The sequence below is a fragment of the Calypte anna genome, chromosome 3 (genome assembly GCF_003957555.1).
Source record: "Calypte anna isolate BGI_N300 chromosome 3, bCalAnn1_v1.p, whole genome shotgun sequence".
Classification (NCBI taxonomy): Eukaryota; Metazoa; Chordata; class Aves; order Apodiformes; family Trochilidae; genus Calypte; species Calypte anna.
The window spans coordinates 37,589,039-37,610,173 of record NC_044246.1 but is presented as its reverse complement, the minus strand read 5'-3'; the positions used below and the strand labels follow the sequence as shown (position 1 = coordinate 37,610,173).

General features: G+C 50.4%; 1 protein-coding gene across 6 annotated transcripts in view; it reads right to left on the bottom strand.

Annotated features, from left to right (window-relative positions):
* PPP2R5D (protein phosphatase 2 regulatory subunit B'delta) overlaps positions 1–17,330 on the bottom strand; it is a 28,722-nt gene extending 11,392 nt beyond the window's left edge. Inside the window, exons 1-11 of one of the 6 annotated variants that reach the window (XM_030448540.1) lie at positions 17,244–17,330; positions 16,268–16,363; positions 9,919–10,144; positions 8,603–8,802; positions 8,120–8,230; positions 6,470–6,562; positions 5,891–6,021; positions 5,445–5,504; positions 4,698–4,806; positions 3,775–3,828; positions 1,347–1,517 (exon numbers count right to left, since the gene is read on the bottom strand). In XM_030448540.1, the coding sequence (XP_030304400.1) occupies positions 1,347–1,517; positions 3,775–3,828; positions 4,698–4,806; positions 5,445–5,504; positions 5,891–6,021; positions 6,470–6,562; positions 8,120–8,230; positions 8,603–8,802; positions 9,919–10,144; positions 16,268–16,363; positions 17,244–17,270 (1,278 nt within the window). In that variant the 5' untranslated portion in view covers positions 17,271–17,330. The other 5 variants (XM_030448543.1, XM_030448541.1, XM_030448545.1 and 2 more) reach the window with 5 other exon arrangements.
* Between the last annotated feature and the right edge of the window lie 3,805 nt (positions 17,331–21,135).

The window sequence follows — 21,135 nt, the reverse complement described above, 5'->3', positions numbered from 1 at the left end:
TACTGTTCCACATGAGTAAACAAAGTGAAACTCGCCTCATGTTCACATATCTAGCTTTTGATTTCCAGTTATTAGATCTTTTTAAGCCTTTGTCTGCTAGGTTAACATACAATCCCGTGAGAAAACTCTGCCCCATCAAGGTTTTCAGACTTACCAGTAAGTCAATTCTTATTTTTGCTCTCAGACAAGCAGCAGACACAGAGACTGTCCAGCTTAAATGTAGGGACACCTCTGGGATTAGTTTTCTTAAAGATATTCTTAAAAATGTAAAATATTTGTACCTTCTCCAGGTTTTTTAGCCTTGTTTTTCAAAGAGTTGGCAGCAGATGTGGGCTGCTACCAAGTACAGGATGCCTTTCCTCCAGCCTTTACTATATTTTATTCATGCTTCTTATTTACCTACGCTAGCTCCCTTTCCACTCCTAAGGGTCATGTTAGTCCTTTGGTTCCCATCATCACACCAGTAATACAGCTGTCCAGCTGGGTTCCATCAGGCTCCCCCAGTCCTTTCCAGGAAATGGTGATCTTTGACATACACGTGACCTAGACTGATCTCATCTTTACCTTGTAAACACACAACCTTGTCCTCTCTGCACCAAAAGACAGACTGGAGCCAGTCTGCCTCACTGTGCAGTCAACACTCACACACTGGGGAGGGCTATGTCACTGTTTAACAGCCCACCACACCTGGGTCAGCCATGCATTTCACCAGCAAGCTGTCATCTTTCCTGGACACTCTTCATGGCAATGTAAACCACTGAGCCAAGAACAACTGTCAGGAGCTACCAGGCAAATACTACTACCCTGGATATTTCACATCTTAAAACAACCAGCCACAGAGATTGTTTTGACATGGTACTACACACAGCTTCCCTTCAGTGGGAACAAGAAAGAAGCAGATTCTAGCATTTTTTCAGTACATCTTACCCTTTACAACCTACACCGGATTAATACAAAGTACATTTTCTCTGCACTGTCTCTTTGGTTGGCCTCCCTCCAACACCACATCCAGCCTGGTTTTACTGCAACAGGGTGACACTGGATGGATCTCCGTTTGCTAGCCAAAACAGGAGGTGGCAGGGCATCTCTGCTCCAGCTCCGACCTGCTGCAATACATGGTGCTGAATGACACAGTGCAGCAGTAGGTGCTCCACTAATCCACTTTGCTTTCTCTTTGGATGAGCTTTCTGTTGCTGTAGAGAGGATTCTCACTGTCTCCCAACACATGTCACCCCAACTCACCCAAGTCAGACCTCCATGTGCCACTGATTTACAAAGACAAACCCAAAAGCTGTGTTGTTACCCTCACAAGACAGTGCTCTATCCCCCATTGAGTTGAAACCCACCTGGAAGTGTGGGCTGGAGACACACTTGGCCAACTGCCTGAACAAGGGCTCCATGACTTTCACAAATTCAGATGGCTCAATCACATCCAGGATCTCCTCCAGCTCATTCAAAAACATCACCTCCTTGGGACTGTGAGTTTTCGGCCAGAACTTCAGTAAGCCCACAATCACCTAAGGGCAAGTGTTAGAAGCCACATTAACAGCAGCTGCAAATTAAATTTTTAAGGCTCTGGTAACAACAGCAGAAGGGAGGAAGTAGCAGAAGAAACTTTCTCAGAAAGTCAGGGTGGCTTACCAGGAAAGAAAGAAAAGCCCAACCTCTGCAAAGTTAGACACAAGACAGCAGCACTGTCCTGACTGCTATGGTTCTGTACTACAAGTTTAGAATCACTTTTCTTCCTCAAACACAGCTTAACACAGAAGGCTCAAACCAGAGTGTGCACTCGCTGGCAGAGTAACTATGGAGATTAACTAACAATATTGGAATTTCTACAGAGAAGGTCACTGAGGAATCATGATTCAATACACTGCAGAACACACACACAACCACCACCAAAAATTAAAAAAAAAGAAAAAGCACGGGATGAGTCTGGGGCAAGGAAAATGCAACAGTAAGATCAGAAACATTGAAACACTATTTCCACCAACTCAAGGCTTGAGAAGCCAACGGTTTCATATCCTCAGTGTTCGCCATTACTCATGTCTGCCATTCAGGCAAGAGAGAGCTTTAGTGACTCAGATGCAATTTCTCCTACAGCTAAGGTGGTGCAAGGTGTGTCAAGTCTGTCCTTGCTATTACTGAGCACATCTGAGGCCTTGCTCACCTGGCAGTCATTCAGACTATTGTTACCACAAGAGCCTGGCTGAGAAAGCTTCTAGGAGGCCTACTCTAAGTGAGTGTGGACCTAGTAAGTGACCTGGCCTCCCTCCAGCACTGATGGAAATATCCCCTAATGCATTCAGAGCCTTGCTGATGCACAAGCCCTGTAATTCTTCAAGACTTCAATAACCCCAGTCATCTCAGGAGTCTATTCAAAACCTTCACAAGCAGAATCCTTCAGCAGGTCACAACCTGTGGACAATATGGCCTTAGTGTGTCTGGTTGAGATAGAATGCAACACCCACTGAAGTGGGTCATCCCACTGCTTTCCATAAACACCAAAACAGACTTGGGTCTCTAATTCAGGGGCTGCTAACCCATTACCTAAGAAGCAGTGACAAACCATAGAGCTTTCCTATTTGAGTAAGCTGCAAAATGAATCCTGAAAATATTGACAGATTTCTGTTTCTCTCTTCCCCCTCACCTTACAGTAAGTGCTTTGGCAGGAAGCTGTTGGGCTGGATGTCAGCCACAGGAAGTACTCAGTGTGATCAGGAAGCCACTTTCCACAGTTCATTTCAGAGCAGGCTTTTGGGAGCACAGGAAATGGAGGACCCACATTTAAAGGAAAAGCTAGGAGGCCTGCTTCAGCACTGCTGGTGCCAGAGCTGATGGAAAGCTGACAAGAGCTGACCAGCTTCCATCAAGCACAGTCAGGCTCACCACAAATGCACACATTTCAGCTAGAGAACAGCATGACCTCAGACAGTGTTACTCATTAAAATGCTCACACTTTCTGGTGCTCCCTGCTATAGTGACACAAGTATGTGTTCCTCGACCATCTGCTGTTTTGAGGCTGTGAAGCTCAGCTCTGTAGAAGACATTTCCTGGCCTCCAGTGGGTGGAGAATCACTTGTGTCCTGCTTGCATCCTCTTGCCAAGCCAGCATATAGCCTGGTTTACACTGGGAGTCTGAACAGACAGTAACTGGAATATGTGAGGTCTCTATCTACACCGCTCACATATTTTAGAACCTGCTGTTTCTCAGCACTACGTACTGAAGCCAAATGAGTCTACAATGTGACTTAACACTATGGAGGCAGCAAACTGATGCTAGAGCAGGAAGGAGAATACTTCCAGCATGGAACAGTGGTTTGCCTGAGTAGAACTTTGTGTCTCAGGCTCCCAGTCTCCCCACAGTTTTTCAGCCAACTCTGGCAGTCTGGAGTGAACTCTTAGTATGTCAAAGGCTGCAGAAGCTCATCCTGGTTTCATATCAGATGTCCATGTATTTTGTCTCTGCAGCATCTGTTGCTAGCTAAAAGCTCTGCAGTGGAAGGGCAGCTTGGTATAGTTTTCATTCTGCTACACTAAAATCTGAAGCACAAAGGAAGGTTAAAATCCACCTTCCTGAAGCTTTCAGGAGAGAACGTTGAAGGCTGGCACATGAGCAGCACAGCCCCTTCTGCCCAGTGTACTAGGTAAAACCACAAACAATCCAGTTGACTCCCAGCCTCGTTAGCCTTCTTCACTCTTGCTGTACTCTAAGGAAGCCATGAAGTTTCTTGAGACTTTACTGACACAAAGAGGTTAAGCAAGGTTACTCACAGGTTCTGTCAAGCTGCTGTCTTTCTCCAAGAACTGTACGACACAGTACGCCAACTGAAGGAAAAAAACACAGCAAGATTAGAGCTTCCTCAAGTGTACCTGAGATTAAAGTGCCACCACCACCCTATGCTGGAAGCCACATTATGCCCTCTATAGCATATGTGATGAGCAGACAGTTGCAGCTCCAAATGAATCCAGTTCTTCTGATGGCAAATGAAGGCTCTAAGACCAAGCAAGCAGGGCTTGAGCTCAGGACATTTGAGCAGCAGCAAGGATGAAGCCTGAGCCACCTAGAGCAGTCCACAGTTAACAGGCTCAAATGAAAGCAAAGCACACATAGGAAGGAACAAACCTGACTACCACAATTCCCTGCCCCGTAAAAACAAGACTGGGAGAACAGACATCACTGCTCAGTACCCATACTTTTTCACTTCCTAGCTTGACTTCTAATCTTCTCTTCTAGCATATATTCTAAGAATACATGCAAGAAATTAATCTCCATACCAGCCTAGCAGCCCAGTACTCCAATATCTACATGTACCTCAGCTGTGACTAACAGCTGACACACCACAGGAATAGGCTGATGATCACAGCTTGGATTTTAACCTCTCTGGTTTCAGCACGGCCCCAATATTTCACAAACTTCCAGCAAAGAAAGGCAAAGCAGGCTACAGCATTAAGTCAATTGCAGGATACCCTCCTATCAGCCAGTGGTAAAAAGCACACACAACATATACATACAGACCCAGGTTCCACAAGGCTGGGAGAAACCACCACAGTAAGGGACTACTACAGAGAGCAAAACATCTCACAGCAAGAACTTCATACACAGTAATGCAGCCAGGTGAATACCTATAAGCAAGGATGAACAATGGCTTTTACAGGAATCCTACTCTGAGCTGGGAATTTGAAGTAATTCTCACCTGCGGGTGGTAGACACTGAGAGACTTCACTTTGTGCAGTGGTAACAAGACTCGGATGAGGAACATCTTGTGCTCTTCCTTCAGAGGCAAAGCAAACCCATTGATTATGCTGAGAGGAAACAAGAGTCTCATTAACAACTTGACCTAGCAGAAATATACTATCTCTCACTTCAGAAGAATGAGTGGCTTGCTTTAACTCTCATTAGCCACTTGAGAAAGAACACACCAGAAGTGTGGTTGCTGAGGCCCAATCTGCATACCATGCTCTGCAAGAGTTTCCTCAGCAGCCACAGCAGGGAAACACCTCTAATCTCCATTCTGTCCTGAATGACACAGGAGCCCCCCGCACACACTTAAGAACCTCTGGGGAATGCCATCACAGAGTGTCCTCAAGGTTTGTACTTTGCAGAACAGGAGGATGGTGTTGTAAGAGAAAGCTGAAAACCAAAGGGCATTTGAAGCCATGGAGAAGGCTGCCCACTACTGCAGCTTCTCCAGGCTGTGAGGAACTTTTGTTCAAACTCATATTCAAAAACAGGAGACAAATCTAAGGAGGAGAAGGCTACCACTGCATTTATTGGCAGGATGGAGAGTACTTTCATTGTGTGTTTTGCCAGACTGAAATCCTCTGGAAGTGGTAGCTCGTGCAAGAACTGCTGAAGGAAGGCACTGCCAGCTTACACAGCGCACTGGGCTGCAAGGTCTCACTCATTACAGGCCTTCTGGGACTTCCAAAAGTGTCCTTACCTTCCCAGGATCTCCAGCAGCTCTGCAATCCCATTGTGGTGCTCTGTTTCATAGATGAACCTTAAGAGAATAGAAGAATAAGAGCTCATTGTCAAAAGCTGAATACAGTTTGCTAAGGAAAAACACTGGAGACAGGGAGTTTCCTACCAAATGACAGAACTCCAAGATGACAGGGCACAGTGAAAGGGACAGAAGCAAATTAATGGGCCTCAGATCAGCTAAAGCTCACAAGTCCCAACATTTGCTATATGTGCTGAAGACAGCACTATTACATGCTCACTGCTCATAAGAACAGGTGAATGGTATACCTACCAAAGTAACTTGATGTAACTGATTCACTTACTAATCAGTCTGGATCAGAAAGAATCATAGCCTAGAGGCCCAAATTTATCTCACTAGATTGTCCCACTCGCTCGGTAGGCCAGTGACACTAAGGAACATCTCACCTGTAAAATATATTGTTGATCTGCCGTCTCACATATGCTCGCAGGCCCAAGAACTTCCCATAGATCCTGTGCAGAATAGTCTTTAGGAAGTCTCGCTCTCTGGGGTCTTCACTGTCAAAGAGATCCAGCAGCTGTGGGGAGAGAAATTCAGTCAGTGTATGCATACTGCCTGTCTGGACAAAGCTACCAGCAACACTGCTGTTTGTAAAAGCTGAGTGATGCTTTCAGAACCCTGTTTATAGTGATGGCTTCCCTGAAACATGCAGCTTCCTAGTCACGAGCTGAGAGACGATCTATCTACACACTCTACATAGCTGTGTGTCCCTGGATTTCCCCTGCAAGGCCCAGTGATCCTTCTCCACCTATACAATGACTGATGAGTTCCAGGGACTACAGCTTGCACACACTCTTGTCCTGCAGAAAATTTGAGCTGCTCATTCAAGATTAGACAAAGGAAAAAAAACAAACCTCTTATCATCAAGCGTCTGCTGACAAAGCTAAACTATCTGTGTTACACCCAAATTTGCTGCATGTCCTTCATAACAGTGGTGCACAGCGATGGGGACAATGATTACTTACAGATAATACAAACTTCTGGTCAATGTACTTCTTGGCTACGTTTGGTTGAAAGTCAGGTGATTCCAGGAACCGGAGGAAGAACTCATACACCAGCTATGAGGGGAGAAAGAGAGACCATTTAGAAATCCCTACCCCACCCTCTCACCAGTGTCTACAGCAGATTTTACATACTTTCTTTCTCCTTAAGGATTCAAGGAAAGGCTGAGAAGCCTGAATGGAAGCACAGAAAACACAGGAACCTGTGTTGCCCCACCTAGAGGGAATAACTCAGCTGGCCTTGCTCTGATGGGTAGGGACCTGGTGGCAGATACCAAGTCTACATGAGATCTCATCACCTCAGGTCCCACCAAAGGCAACAGCCACTTACTCAGATGCAGACACTAGGCCTGCAAAACTCTTCTCCCACCTTCAGCCTACGCCTCTACAGAGAACAGAAGCATCCAGAGATGGCAAGGGCTCAGGCTTCATTGGAAGCCCCTGAGACACACTAGGGAAGAACACAAAAGCAGATAAATGAAATGGACCCTGGGAAAACACATTGTGACCTCTGTCTCCTGGGGATTGACTCCAGATTGGCATGGGCCCACGAAGCCATGAGAGCTGCATGCCACGTCCCACTAGGACAACAAAGGACAGCTTGCTTTAAGAAGGCTGTCAGTGCTCAAACAGCAACTTCCAGTTCTGCTGTCCTACTAGAGGAACAAGTCCATTCCAGGACTACTTCTAAGGGGCCACTAAGCCAAACAAGAGCGCTGTATCCCAAAGGTCTGACTCTGGAGCTGATGGAGCTATGGGGCCACCCATCCTCAGGTAGGGCCCAGCTATCAAGGACAGTGGTACAGAAAAAAATGAGGTGATGAGCAAAACACTCAGCATCCACTTGCCTCAGATCCATACTGGCACTGCTGTTGACTTAACTCAGAGAAATCAATGATTCCTAGCATTCATAGCACTCTGATGCCCAGGACACACCATTTCTACTGACGCTCACATTCCTATGTAGGTGCAGCAGTGAGGAGTGATTAACTAGTGCTGCAGAACTGCACTTTATTTCCTCTCTGTATTTTCTGCTCCATTCTGCAATGTTTGCCTCTTGTTCTGCCTTTGTCTGCTTGACAACACATCCTTGTTCAAGTGCCTCAGGGGACCCCCTCATAAGCTTACCTCCTGACTTCCACTGCTGAGCTCTGCTAAACCACGCTCATTGTTGCTACCATAACCTTTTCACCTAGTTTGTCTTCAAGTTCATTTCCCAGGGCACGCAGCCTAATGAAAATATCCTTGGCTTCCTTCCCCTCCTCCTCCCCTGTCTTTTCTGGTCAAATGTTTACTCCCAGTTACCATAACTGAATTATATCCAGCACACAGGAGATATGTTAGTGGGTGCTGGCACAGGCCACATGTAACTACAGCTGTCTACAGGTGAACGTTGCACACTGTCATCAGCCTGCTTCAAGGACATTCCTACTGCCTGCATTGCCTACAAGTCACTTGTGACCCATGGGTGGCAGGCCTGGTGTCTCCTGGTCCCCAACACCAGCACCTCCTGGGGAAGCAACCAGCAGCAGGTCTGGCAGCCTCCAGCACGGCATGGACTCTCAACATCCTGGAGATAAATTCATCAGATCTATAGCCTCTTTTTCTCCTCACCTGAAGGTGTGGCCAGGCAGCCTCTAACGTAGGCTCATCTTCCTCAGGGTCAAACTCCGCGCCTGTGGGATTGGATGATGGTGGAAGTGTCCGGAAGAGGTTCACTGAAAACTGAGGTGAGTGAAAAGGTGTATGAATGACATCCCTGCACCTCGTGATGGCCCTCCCTGCAGCAAACCCTTCACTGCAGAGCAACACATTGTGATTTGCCACAGCTGTGCCCACAAAGAGATCCCTCCCTAGGGGCTGCATGGGAGCTCCACAAGTGCAATCTGTGCCACAGACAAGAACTTCCACCTCTCCCTACAGCAGGCACTGTCACCCCCTTCTCCTTTCTTCTCTTTCTGGTAGGTAATAAGGAATGGGTAGGATTGGGGTCACACTCATCTCTGATAAATCCCTATCTCCCCCTCCCTCCCATGCTTCTGAAGAGTCCCTATTACTTTAGCGCACAAGCAAATATTGGCCCCGTGCCCTACCTACCATGATAACAGCTTCAGGATAGATGGCCTCAGTGACAACATCACGGTTATGCGTGATGTATTCCACCATCTCATTGAGACCTGCTCGTTTCACCTCCTTGAACTTCAGGTCACTGAGGGGGTCAGAGATGAAGTCAAAAAGCACACAGCACTGCCGCAGCTTCTGGATGAAAAGCTCTTCTCGTTCATGTGGAGGAGCATCTGTCAGAGAAAGGAGGGATGTCTGTCCTTGCAGATAGGCAAGAAGATCATCCTGGTTTGCCCAGGTATCACTGTGGTTTGCTCTCTGTCCTACATTTCCCTCTCCTGTCACAGGGTAGGGGAAGAGGTAGAGGAAGCATTATCCCTGCTATGGAGATGACACAGTGAAGGCAGAGGGACTGCAAGGGATTGCAACAACTATCCCACAAAGTGATTTTGAACACAGTAGCAGTTCGTGATCTGACAGGCACTGATCCCATCCCAGTACAAGCTACACTGCAAAAGGAACTCACTTAATTAGCTCCCATCTCAGACCACTAACACACGTGCCCTGCACATTGCAGCCACAAAGGGCAAAGCACACTGCAGGCTAACACTCCTACTAGACAGCAGCCAGGTGGCAGAGGCCCTGTATTAACAGCATTCTCTTTTGATATATTGCACCTGGAAACTATGCACTGCTAAGGCCAGTCAGGCAAACTGACCTCTTACTTGCAGAATGGCTGCTGAGCTGCGAGGTCACCCTTCCTGAAAGGGCTGCCTGTTTCTGTAAGCAATGTCAGCAGCAGATCTGGCTGAGTGGCTGCTGAAAATGCTTTCTCCTTGTCCACACTTAAGCCACATTTAATTGCACCATTAGACTAACTGCTAATGCTGGATAATTGCCCTAATGTGGACAAGTTTAACATCACTACCATCATCTGAAATGGAAACACAAGGAGGAGAAAGAGGCCTGGTCCCCTCCCAGGAATGGGTGGTTGTAGGAACCAAGAGAAGTCTGCACCAAGGTTTATGCATATCACCACCTTCCTCCACAACCTGCTGAAGAATCCAAGGCAATCCTAAGCACACATAAACATGAGGGTTTAAATCAGTTCAAATAGTAAAGAAAGTACTGAAGTTTGCACTGATTATCCCCCTTTTCTTCTAGGCTATCTATCAATTCTTAGCTCACTGCCAAGCCACCCACATTTCCCTGGGCCATTCCTGATGCATTGCTGGCAGGTTAGCAGGACATTGCCAGCGTTGCTTTGTGGAGAGCCCTTGCACCACCATGCTCTGCCTGGAGAAGGCACAGCTGTTTTGCATGTCACCCCCAACCTATAGCTTCTTTACCTTTAAGGGCTGGGAGCTTTTGCAGTTCCCGGTTTTTGCTCAGGTTGAAGCGAGAAGAGCTGTGTCTGCGCTCCTTCTTTACAATCTGGGGTCCCCCCGAGTACTTAATCTTGTTCAGCTGGGTTGGTGGGGGAGCACTGTTACTGGGACGTTTATTTGAAGTTGTTTGCTGCTGCTGCTGCTGCTGTGGCTGCTGCTGCTGCTGCTGTGGCTGGGGCTGCTGGGCCTGATGAAGGAGAAGAGAGTAAAACAACTCATAAGATTTTACCTACAAGCCTCACAAGCAAACAGATACCTTCAGCATCTTCTTGGACTGAAGAAACTGGGGATGTTTTTCACTGTTGCACTTGCATCTTACCCACTCCTGCAGGTCTCTAGACTCTTTAGTTGAATTTGCAACATACTTACAAAGTGAACATCAGTTTTACTCATATCTGCAAGTTACCACAAAGGCAGCAGAGACTCAGCACACAAGGCGCTAAGAATATGGAAAGCAAAGCTATGTCTTGCAACAAGTTACAGCAGTTTGTTGACGAACAAAAAAGCAGAAATAAAAAATGAAAATCTTGATGGGCCCCAGCCTCTGATTACAGCACTGTTCAACACACAGCAAACAAGTTTTGAAAACTAGCAGGTTGCTTCCTCATCCTTCTGCCAGGAACCACCCGGAAAAAAGCAAAGCAGCATGTAGCACCAAGCAGCCATCGTAGCCCTGGAAAGGCAGCACTGGAGAAGACCAAAATCATTGCTGCATTCATGGACCAGGAGCTGCTAATCTATGAACCTTGGCCATACCCAAAACTTAGGTCCTAGGCTGTGAGCTTTCCCAACTCATCCTGGCTGCTCCCTCTGCCTTGTCTCAGGCTCAGTGCTGTCTGGACTTTTCCTGCCATTTTGCATTTCCACATCACTCCTTTCAGCCACACAACTCTTTGCCTGCACTTCCCTCCATCAGACATCCTCTCCACTTCGTATTTGTTAAATAGCATTTAAAGAGGCACTTTATTTAAGCAGGTGACCAGAAACTCAAGGCAATGTTTGCTCAGTTCAGCTCAGTTCTGACCTTGCTAAGTCCCACTTGAGTCATAACAGCTCAATAACTGACCCTTTAACACCACACTAACCTAAGTCTTAAAAAACTTAATATGGAAAAGGGCAACATTCTGCCAGCAAGCCTATAGCAGAGAGCTCAGATCGAGAGAGAATCCAATCTACTCTGGGTCTGCTGTGTGAGCCTAGCAACTCTCCCTTCCTCAGCTCTGCCACCTCCTTCCTGCTAGCACACAAATCCAAGGAGACGCAGGGTGAACCTGTTTAGGACACAAAAGGGATAGCACAGTAGAGGGGGAGCAGAAATGGGTGAAGTCCTTACACATCAACCTCTCCTTTCCCCATAACCTCCCAGCTGCCACATACAGCATAGTGTTACAAACATACACCTCCCCAGACCACCAACCAGCAGGATTTTGAGGGAAAGCACCAGCAGTGCCAAAGCTCATCAGAGTTCTCCTCCAAATGAGATATGGGAAGTCTCTTCTTGTGAGGAGCAGCTGAGATGCAGCTTACCCTGCACAATCCTTACCCTGAACTGATTACTGTTGTTTTCCAAAGAGATGCAGCACAGCACCACAGTATAAGAGCTAGAGTTACTGAACCTGCAGCATGGGGTAGGCAGCAAGGTAGGAATAAGGAAAGCTGCCTAGCAAGAGACAAAGACTCGGCACCAATCACGAAAACACCTGCTATCTTGCTGGTACAGAAGCAAAAGATGGATGCATTGGCAGCCTCACAAGTAACACTGAGGGAAGCAGGACACATAGGTCCTCCCAGCTGACAGGACATGCCTGTGCACTTCCCCCACACCCAGAAATGCCACAGGCAAACGTTCTGAGCATGCTAACACACAGCATGGCTGTGGCTGTGGCCATGCTGCCTTCATCAAGGGTCTGGAAAAGTCCTTGCCACCAGCTTCTACAGCCTTCAACAACTGGCATGAAGAGAGACAAAGCACAGCTTCAGGTAGAGCTTCTAGTTATTTAAGAAATACACATAGACACACACAAATAATACAATTGAGTTTGCTAGAGACACTCCAGTGATAGGGAAGGCCAGATATACTCCTGTGCTGCAGTGCTCAAGGTGTAGGATGGATTGCTTCTATATGGACTTGCTGGCATCAAGCTGAATACTTGCTTCCAAGCAGTGCTTCCTGTGTTAGGCCTGCTGTCTTTCTGCCTTTAACACCTCCTACCTTGGCCACATGAATCAGATGAGGCTTGTTTTAAGTTTCCTAACACTTCTCTGAAGTTTCTATCCCTGAAAACACTGCAGACTGCTAAAACTGAAAGCCTTTCTCTTAATGCATGGGTGTCAACCTCACTGACTGTTTCCCTGGCATCAACACCACCTGACCACTGCAAGCACACATCTATCAGGTCAGGCTCAGCCCCTTCCTGACAGGCAGAGCTCACCACACCACGGCAGTACCAGCTGCTCGGGAGACACTGTTTGCCAGCAGCTGTTAGGCTGCACACACTGAAGCAACCAGAGAACAGCACAAAGTGACCAGAGAACAGCACAAAGCCATTCACTCAAGCACAGTGCGGTGGCCCCACCTTTCCTGCTGTGATGAAGCAGCTGCTGGTGCCAGCAGGACAGGCAGTCCCAGTTGGAAGTGTCTTCTAACTTCCCCAAGCACAGGCTCCCCTGCTTCCTCCTCACTGGTTCCCACTACCTCTCCTCCTTGCTAGGAACTTGCCTGCACATGTCAATGAGCCCCAGGACCTGGGCTTGTTCTGCGCCATTTGTCTTCAACCCAGGCTCCCAGGGACAGAGATGATCTTCCTTCAGCCACAGAGCCAGCTTCTCCTCTGCTCTCTTATCCATGCATGACCTCACCTCTGCAGCCACTCCTACCGCAGCTGGGTGCATCCATACTCAGAAAGCCCTTCTGCTTCACTGGTCCCAAGAGCATCCCCGGCTTGCTAAGCTTCTCAGCCCAAATCTGCTCTCAGCTCCTCCTCCTCAGATGACTCTTCCCATCCCTAAAGTCTGTACCAGCTCTCTTTGTCTGCTGTTACACAGCTTCTTCCCTACAAAAACCAAGCTCCCTGCTTCAGATGTTACAGCAACACACTGTAATGCTTGTCTCTGTATAATGAACTCCAGGTACTGCAGTAACAAGCCCCATGGTGATATCTGCAAAACACGTAATACAGCAGCTCAGTGAAAAGAAGCATCCCCTCCCAGCGCTGCAAATCTCATCAGCAAGGCTCCAGGCTGCCCTTGAGGCTGCAGAGCAACTCCTTTCTCCCCTTTACTGCTGCTGCTGTTCCCTGCTCCCACTTCCAGGTCATTAACTCTCTTCCCCACCCAGCTGCCTCTCCCAGTCTTTCTGGCCAGGAGGAGTAACTCTTTCTCATCTTCTTCAACAGTGCCTTGGTCTCTGACATTGTTTCTTTTTTCTCCTAAAATAGCCATGCAGAAATTCGCTCTTCTTCATAACTTGATCATGATCCAGAGGGAATGAACTCAAAAAACCTTTTATTTCCCACTCCCTGCTCTTGCATTTTTCTCTACTGCTCATCTCCTCCTGAGCAAATTGCAACCCCTCAAGACACAGTCTAGCCAAGCTCTGCTGGCTTTTCACCTCAGATAGCTTTACCCTAAGATGGGCGTCTAAAAGAGCACTGAACTATCCCTGTACTTAGGAGGAAACTCAAACACTTGCCTTCCCTGGTGGGGATGTGCCTACTTTTGAACATATCTGCCCTTTCAGATCAGCGCAACTAAGAGCTCCTTTGCTGCAGAGAACAAAGCACTATGCTTTAGGGTGTCTGGACTGACTCCTACCCTCTTCATCTCCCTCCACAGGGATCCTCATAGGAGGTCCTTGTCTGCTGCACTTGTTCAGATCTGTCAAACCATAGCTGCTCTTCAACAAGCTTTACTCATTCCACCAGCCAGACAACTTGTCTGCAAAACAAGTCACAACTTTCTGGTACAAGGATAAATTAGGGCTGAGACGTTCCCCGCTTCTTGGAGCGCAGTGTGAGAAAGCAAAGTGAGTACTGGAAGAGGGCTGCCCACATGCTTCTCTCCTGCTGCAAGCCCATAAAGCATTTATCAAAAAAATTAAGGAAAAAAAAAATCTCTTTGGCGCACACAACTTTCACCCTTGAAAAGGAAACAAACCAACCCTTATTCCACAAAGGAACTTAGAAAGCACAGAACTCTCATAATGGCAGCAGAGACAAATCAGGCTAGTCTCAGCCCACCAACCCCACCAGGCAATACCACTTCTGGTGTTTCACAGGGCAAACCACCTCATGCTTTTGACACAAGGAAGGAGTCACACTCCCAACACACATTACCTAATTCCTCATGGTCCCCCAGTGTGAAAGTCAAAATACCTTTCTGTGCTTCTTGAAGAGCAGGAAAATTGCATTCAAGCTGGCATACATTTCTTCTTATCAAGTAAAGAGCTCTCTCCCATTCTGCAGAGCAGTCCGGAGACAGGAAAACACCAAGGGAGAACAAACTTGACTGCAGGCTCAACAGGGAAAGGGGGAAGAGACCTGTGGCAGCACACACTGCAGAGGTGTCTCCTTTCGCTCAGCTCTCTGTTCCTATGATCAAAGGAGGCCCAGCCCTCCATCTTAAAGAAGGGCTGGATTTTGTTTGGAGTATGAGGAAGTGGCTGGGTATATTTTGTGGGAGGGAAGGTTAGACGCATCACTTTTAAGTTTCTTCTGCACCCAGAAACAACCAGACATTACGTGCCATTTCAGGTCACAGAAGGAATCTTCTAGCCTGCACTTTCTTACTGCACCAATAACCAGGAGAGCAGCACCACAGCCCACAACTCATTTGGATGGGGTCATCAGAGTGCTCTGCTCTGATGGCTATCCAACACCCTTGAATTGAGAGACCCAGGTTTTTCTTACTCTTCTCAGAGCTGTGAACTCAGCAGACAAAGAGTGCCAAGTAAATGAAAGGTAAGACTGACCCTGTGATGCCAAGGCAGGAGTTCTCTCACTTCCTCAGGGTCGGCAGACAGCTCTCTCAGAAAGCTCTTTCAGCTGTATACATAAAACAAAATAAAATGGGCAGAGGCCAAGACCAGGATGGGATGTAAAAAGAGGAACTACAAAACTGCTACCTGCTCCAAAGAAAAAACCTCAGCTTGTGATTCCTTGCTGGCCACAAGGCAGGTTAAGTAAAAGCATGGCTTTGATCCTGAAACAGAGTGGTTAGTAGGGGGGGTATTTTCTTAGGCTCTGGGACAGATCTATGTTTTAAAGGAGACTCTAAAATTTTGACTATAACCATGTGACTGAACTACAAATTTCTTCCTAGGCACCATTAACATTACATGTCCTATACTCAGTCCTCCAAATTACAAATGCAATGTGTTCCAGACAAGACTCAAGCACACAGGCTTCTTATGGACGTAGAAGTGACACAGCTTGTTTGCCAAACTGAAGTATTAAAAAAAAGAAACCACACACATATGTATGCTTCCTTAGACAGGCGTACAATGCTCTTTTGAGCCAAGTCTCAATATCCGCAACCACACTGCTTGAGTGCCGGACAAACTCAAGTCTACCAGGTAAAGTTCCAGTTTATCCAATTTCTTGCTACTTCTAAGCACAATTTGTCTTATTATTGCATTCTGCTGAGGCCACACTGATACATCTAGCTTGGTCCACCAAAATTAAGAGAGAAAGAGGCTCTGCACAGCTAGGAACACAGACTGTGACTTCCTGTGAGCAATGTTGTGTTCAGCAATGCAGCTGTAACACAACAAAAGAGAACTGTTTCATCTCTAGCAGTTTACTTCTTTCAGGTGTCCTTCCTAACCTCAGTCCCCCCGAAAATGTCTTAGAGGAACACATTCTTTTTCTATCTATACTCAAGTATTTTCCCACTCTGACACAAGTTTATTGTGCTTAGCTCTGACAGGAGCAGGGAAATAGGCTATCAAGGAGGGGAAGCTGCTCCTGTCAGACAGGCTTCCTTCTTGATAACCATGGCCCTTCCCTCTCTGCAGAGGACTTCACCATGCCCACCTCTGCAACCAGCACGTGCCATCAGCTTCATGTCAAGTATCTTTTTGCATGGCTACAGGGTATGAAGCTCATCCTGTCTCTTCCATAGTCATCACTCCCTTTGGGCCAACTTTCAAGGGGAACTAACTTCAAACTTCAGTTTTTGCTACCATCTTCTCCAGTTCCTTAAGATCACGGTGACAAGCACTGTCTGGCAGCACAGCCTGAATTAGAGCCCTTATTCCTCCTTAGAGATGAGTTGCACACGCACACTGCTTTAGCCAAGGTGAAAGCCTTACCTCTTCTGAATTCTCTGTCCCACCATCCTTCCCGCTACTGCTGCTGCTGCTGCTGCTGCCAGGCTTTGGGGTGTTCTTGGTAGACTTTGGAGACTCCTGAAACGATGAAAACACGTTCAGAGAAAATTTCACCTCGTGCAGAATTTTAGCACTTCTTCGAAGAGTTCAGCTGCGCACCCCTACCCCACCTCCGCCCAGCAGCAAGCACCGCTTCAGGCCATCACTCCTTTTCACCAGAGCAGGGCACCCGGAACGACTGCCCCAGCAGCCGACGCCCCCGGAGCGGCCACGTCCCGTTCCGGTCACCGCAGGCTGACCCCGGCTGGCGGAGCCCTGCGCCCACCCAGCCTGGGCCAGCCCTTCCCCGGGACACGGCCCCACCGCTGCCTACCGGCGCTACAAAGTACACGGTACCCACAGCCCCGGAAGGCACGGCCTGGCCCTGCCCGCCCGCAGCGGGCGGCGGCGGCAGAGGCGGATCCGGACCCCCGCCCAGCCCGCGGGCAGCGCCGGACTGAGCGGGCAGCGGGACACCGCCGGGCGCGGGCAGCGGCAACCGCCGGCCTCCCCGCGGCGGGACCGGGACACGGGTGGGGCCGTACCTCCCCCACGGGGGGCATGACGGGGGAGGGGCGGCCGTGCCCCGCAGCCCCCGCCACCTCCAGCCGCCTCCCGAGTGCGCGGGGCGGGCTGCAGCCCCCGCTGCCCCGACGGGCTCGAGCGGGGGTACCGGTACCGGCGGCCGCCCCTCCCCGCGCCCTCCGCGCGCCCCCGCCGCCCTCCTGCACCACCTGCCCCGCCCGCCCCGGGCGCGCGCCCCCGCCCCCTGCCGGCCGCAGCCCCGCGCGCGCGCCCCCGCCCGAGGGCCGCGCCGAAGGAGGCCGCGGTAGGGAGGGGCGGCGGGAACGGGCGGCCGATCACCCGGCCGTGCCCGGACCGTGCGGGGACACCCCGGTGCCGCCGCCGCTAGCCCCACCTTCTCCTTCTTCAGCTTGTAGGGCATGGTGAGCGCCGGGCCCCAACCGCTCCGCGCCCGCCGCCGCCGCCGCCTGCGCCCGGGTCCGGCCGCAGCGCCCTGCTCCCATTGGGCCAGCCGTGCCGGCCTGCCTAGCAACAGCCGCCGCCGTCGCCGCGCAGGGCTGACGTAACGCAGCAGATTTTTCTCATTGGCCAAACTGCACACGGGCGCCGGGCACGCCCCCCCCGGGCGGGGCGGGGCTGCGGGCGAGGGGCACTTCCGGGGCAATGCTGATCAGGGCCCAGCCGCGGGCGGGTCGGTTTGGAGGTGTTCTGTGCTCTGGGTCGTTCCGTAGGGAAGTGGTTGTAGGGGCGTGTGAGGACCAGCCAGGCGGAGGGACGCGCCGAACAGTTGCCCGGGGCTGCCGCGTCCCTGCTGCGTGTACGTGCCTCCTGGAAGGCGGGAGCGGAAGCGGCGGGGGTCCTGCTCCTTCTGCCGCGCCCTGTGCGGCTTTCCCCGCGTCGCTCGGGGAGGGAGAGCCCAAACAGCCTGAGCTGGCCCCAGGGGCCGCGCCCCGCCTTTGCGGGGCAGGTGCTTGTTGGCGCTCTGGGGCGCGGCTGCGGAGAGGCTGTTGATGGGGTCAGTGCAAGCTGGTGGCTGCGTGGATGGATGTATCCCAGGGTGGGTGGAATTGTCCATGTGTAAGAACTGCAAGGCCTGTCACGTCCAGAGCAGTGCTCCTGATGGTAACAGAGAAGGCTGTTCCTGGGACATGGATCTCAGGACACTGCTCACTGGACAGCTCAACTGGCAGGTGGCTCTGCGTCCTCGCAGTTGGAGGACAGCTTCCAGCAGTCTGCAGACATTACCTGCAAGCTGAAGTTGTGGGGAAAAGCAACCAGCAGGCACCAAGCTGCCCTCAAGTTCATGGGCCTGGATTGAGACAGATCTGCTGGTAAAGGATCACCCAAAAAAGGCTTTAGGGTTGTGATGCCTAGTGGTTCCCAGGTCAGTCCAGAGGCTTATTGTCAGTGTGCTTAAGATCATGGGTGCTGTCCTATTGCAGGAGATGGAAGAGCTCCCATTCATTTTAGCCAAGCTGGTGGTAAGAATCACTCTGGCTTGGAGCTGTGAAGCTTTTGGCTGCAGCTGGCGTAGTGTCCACTGTGGGCTTGGTACTGAGAAATCCATACTGCGTTCTTGGCTCTAGACAGCTACTTTGTGAAGGGCATGTGCTCAGATGAGATGTGGCACACCAGTGGGAAACGGGTGGGAACTGTGTCAGAGGTGCTTCACCTGGAGCTTTTCAAAGTCATAAGGTGAACAAGCCTGGCATGGTACATGGGGAAAAAAATTTCCCCAAGACTGTTATATAAATCAGTCCAACAGCTTATTGTCAGCATGCTTATCAACATTGGCTTGACAGCTGCTGGCACACAAGAGGTTCCCCAGGAGAAGAGCAAGGTTTCTGTTGTCCCTGTCTTGCATCATGTGCAAGTAATCCTGGCCATAACATCTGTGTGGTTGTGAGCAGGGCACCATGCCAGTGTGATCAGGCAAAAGTTGCTTTCTTGAAGAGTTCATGATTATAACCTTTCCCTCTCACAAGTTGTCACACTGAGCTCTGAATTTGTTTTCCTTACAGTTCCTCTGCACACTGGTGCTGCAGAAGCTTAGCTTCACTAAGCTGCTATTTGGCTCCTGAATTCCTCTCGGTGCCAAGCAGCTGTTGTTGTTTGGGCCTAATTTTCCTGAACAGCAGAGGAGTTGCATCCTGCTGCCTCAGATGTTCAGCAGCTGCCTTTTCCACCAAAAGCCTTCTACGCCCTTTCCACTCATGTAAACACATGAGCAGTGAGACCCACCCTGTGCCAGTCTCAATTTGTATCCTAGCCTTGGTGGTGGAGGATGTGCTTGCCCAGAGCAGGGAGTGTAGCAAAGAGCAAAACTGTAGTTTTCCTAGCTTGCCAAAAGCTCTGTAAGGTTTCACCAGAAAGCCCTGTGCTGCCACCTGCCTGGCCTCTCAGTGAAGGACACATCAGGGTCCAACTCCGGCAGTTAATGCCAGTAGCAAGTTCTGCATCCCAATGCCTGGAGCTGCTGGTTGCACTCGTGGGGACTCCCTCCCAGCTGCCATCTCCATGGCTGCAGGTGCATGACAGGGGACACACACACTGTGGTGGCTCCAGGGCTTGGGGTCCTTAGCCCAGGGTGGCAGTGAAAGAGCTCATGCATTGTCCTCTTGAGTGAGACTGTCTGATAGAATGTTGTCCCCTCTCACTGCCTGGGTAGCACAAGGTAGCACCTCAACTCTGCTGGTGCTCCAAGGGCTCTGGTAAGCCAGCTCAGGTATTTGACCTTCCAGGTGAGAGTCTGGATCTGGCTGTGGCTATTGGTGGTTCTGAAGTGGTTCTAGGAGCTTCCTCAGAAATGACTGGCCAGTTACTGCTGTGAAGCTGCAGGAGAGGAGGGACCTTGTCTGCTTCTGCTTGCTGTGCTCTACAGCCACCCTGTTTTCCCTCCCCGTCACCTCAGTGGGTCATTGGTGGGTCATCTGTGGTGACCAGCTGCTGCTGGGCCTTGGCATGAGCTATGCCAGGGGCTGAACCCTGAGTGGGAATGGAAGGAACAGCTAGTGGTGGGCAGGGGGTGCTGGGGGCTAGGAGGGGCACAAAGGTCTGGGGCATCTGGTTCCAGCTAGTGTCTCCTTAGCATTGTTTGACCTCCACCAAAGTGTGCTGTTGACATGCATGGAGGAGGCATGCCCTGACCCTGAGACTGTCCTGGTTCTAGGGAAGATGGACTTGCAGCTGGGGCCACTGCTGGCTCATTGGTGCCTACTGGGAGGGGTATGAGGCTCCAGTCCACCCATTGTGGCACAAGGTGGCCATCAATGTCCACCTGCAAAAGAGGTGCTGGAGGAAGACCTCAGGAAGGTCCTTCCCCATCAGATGCAAGCAGGGGGCATTGGCAGGGGGCAGTGGGAAGGCCCCCTGAACATCATGAAATGCTGCGGGGCAAGAAGAGGCATCAGAGAGTACCTCGGGCATCAGGGCATAAGGGGCAGGGGGAGCATCCTTTGGGGAGCTTCATGAACAATGATGTTACTGGGGGGCTCAACATGGCAGGGGTGTTGGAGGGGCTGAAGGGGCAGGGAGTGTTTGGAGGAGTCCGTGAGATAGGGGGGGCACCCGGGCTTTCAGAGGGTTCAGGGAGCTATTGGCAGAGGGAAGTGCATGACGATGGCAGCCCTGGTGGGCACTTTTGTGGGGAGCTTCCAGGTGTTAAGGAAGCATTGGTGACAAAAGGGTCGGGTGTGCAGGAGGTGCAAGGCAAAAGGGGACCGGGGGGGGGCAGGCCTGTTCCATGTCAAAGCCCCTGCTGCCCCACGGATCTTGGGAGGTTTTTGACTCAAGCACCTCATCGCACTGTGTGTACCAAGGCATGGAGATAGAGCGGGCTCCTACCTCCTCATGGACCTGGCCTTCATGGGGAGCATTCTGGAGCAGGCAGGGCTCTGGTTCTCACAGCTGCTCCTCTCTCGTGACTACATGCATGGCAGGGCCATCATCCACTGCTGGGTGAACCTGGGAGCGCAGGGGTCCTGCTCTGGCAGCTCGGGGGGAGTGTTACAGAGGCAGCGAGGGGTCTGCAGAGCCCCAGCTGTGCTGCCTGGAGAATCATTACCCCCAGCCCAGGCAATGGAGGGCCTCCTGGGAGCTTTTTTTTTTGCCTATACACCTCTGCCTGCCACACTGCACCTTTACCTACCATCCCTACACCTGCCCCACAGCTCCCAGTCCAAGCCCTCCTCCTCCCATATGAGCCCTCAGTCCCTCATCTACCCACAGCTCTCTCCTTGGCCCCTGATCCTCCCATCCCCACAGTTGCCATCTGTCCCTGTCTGCCT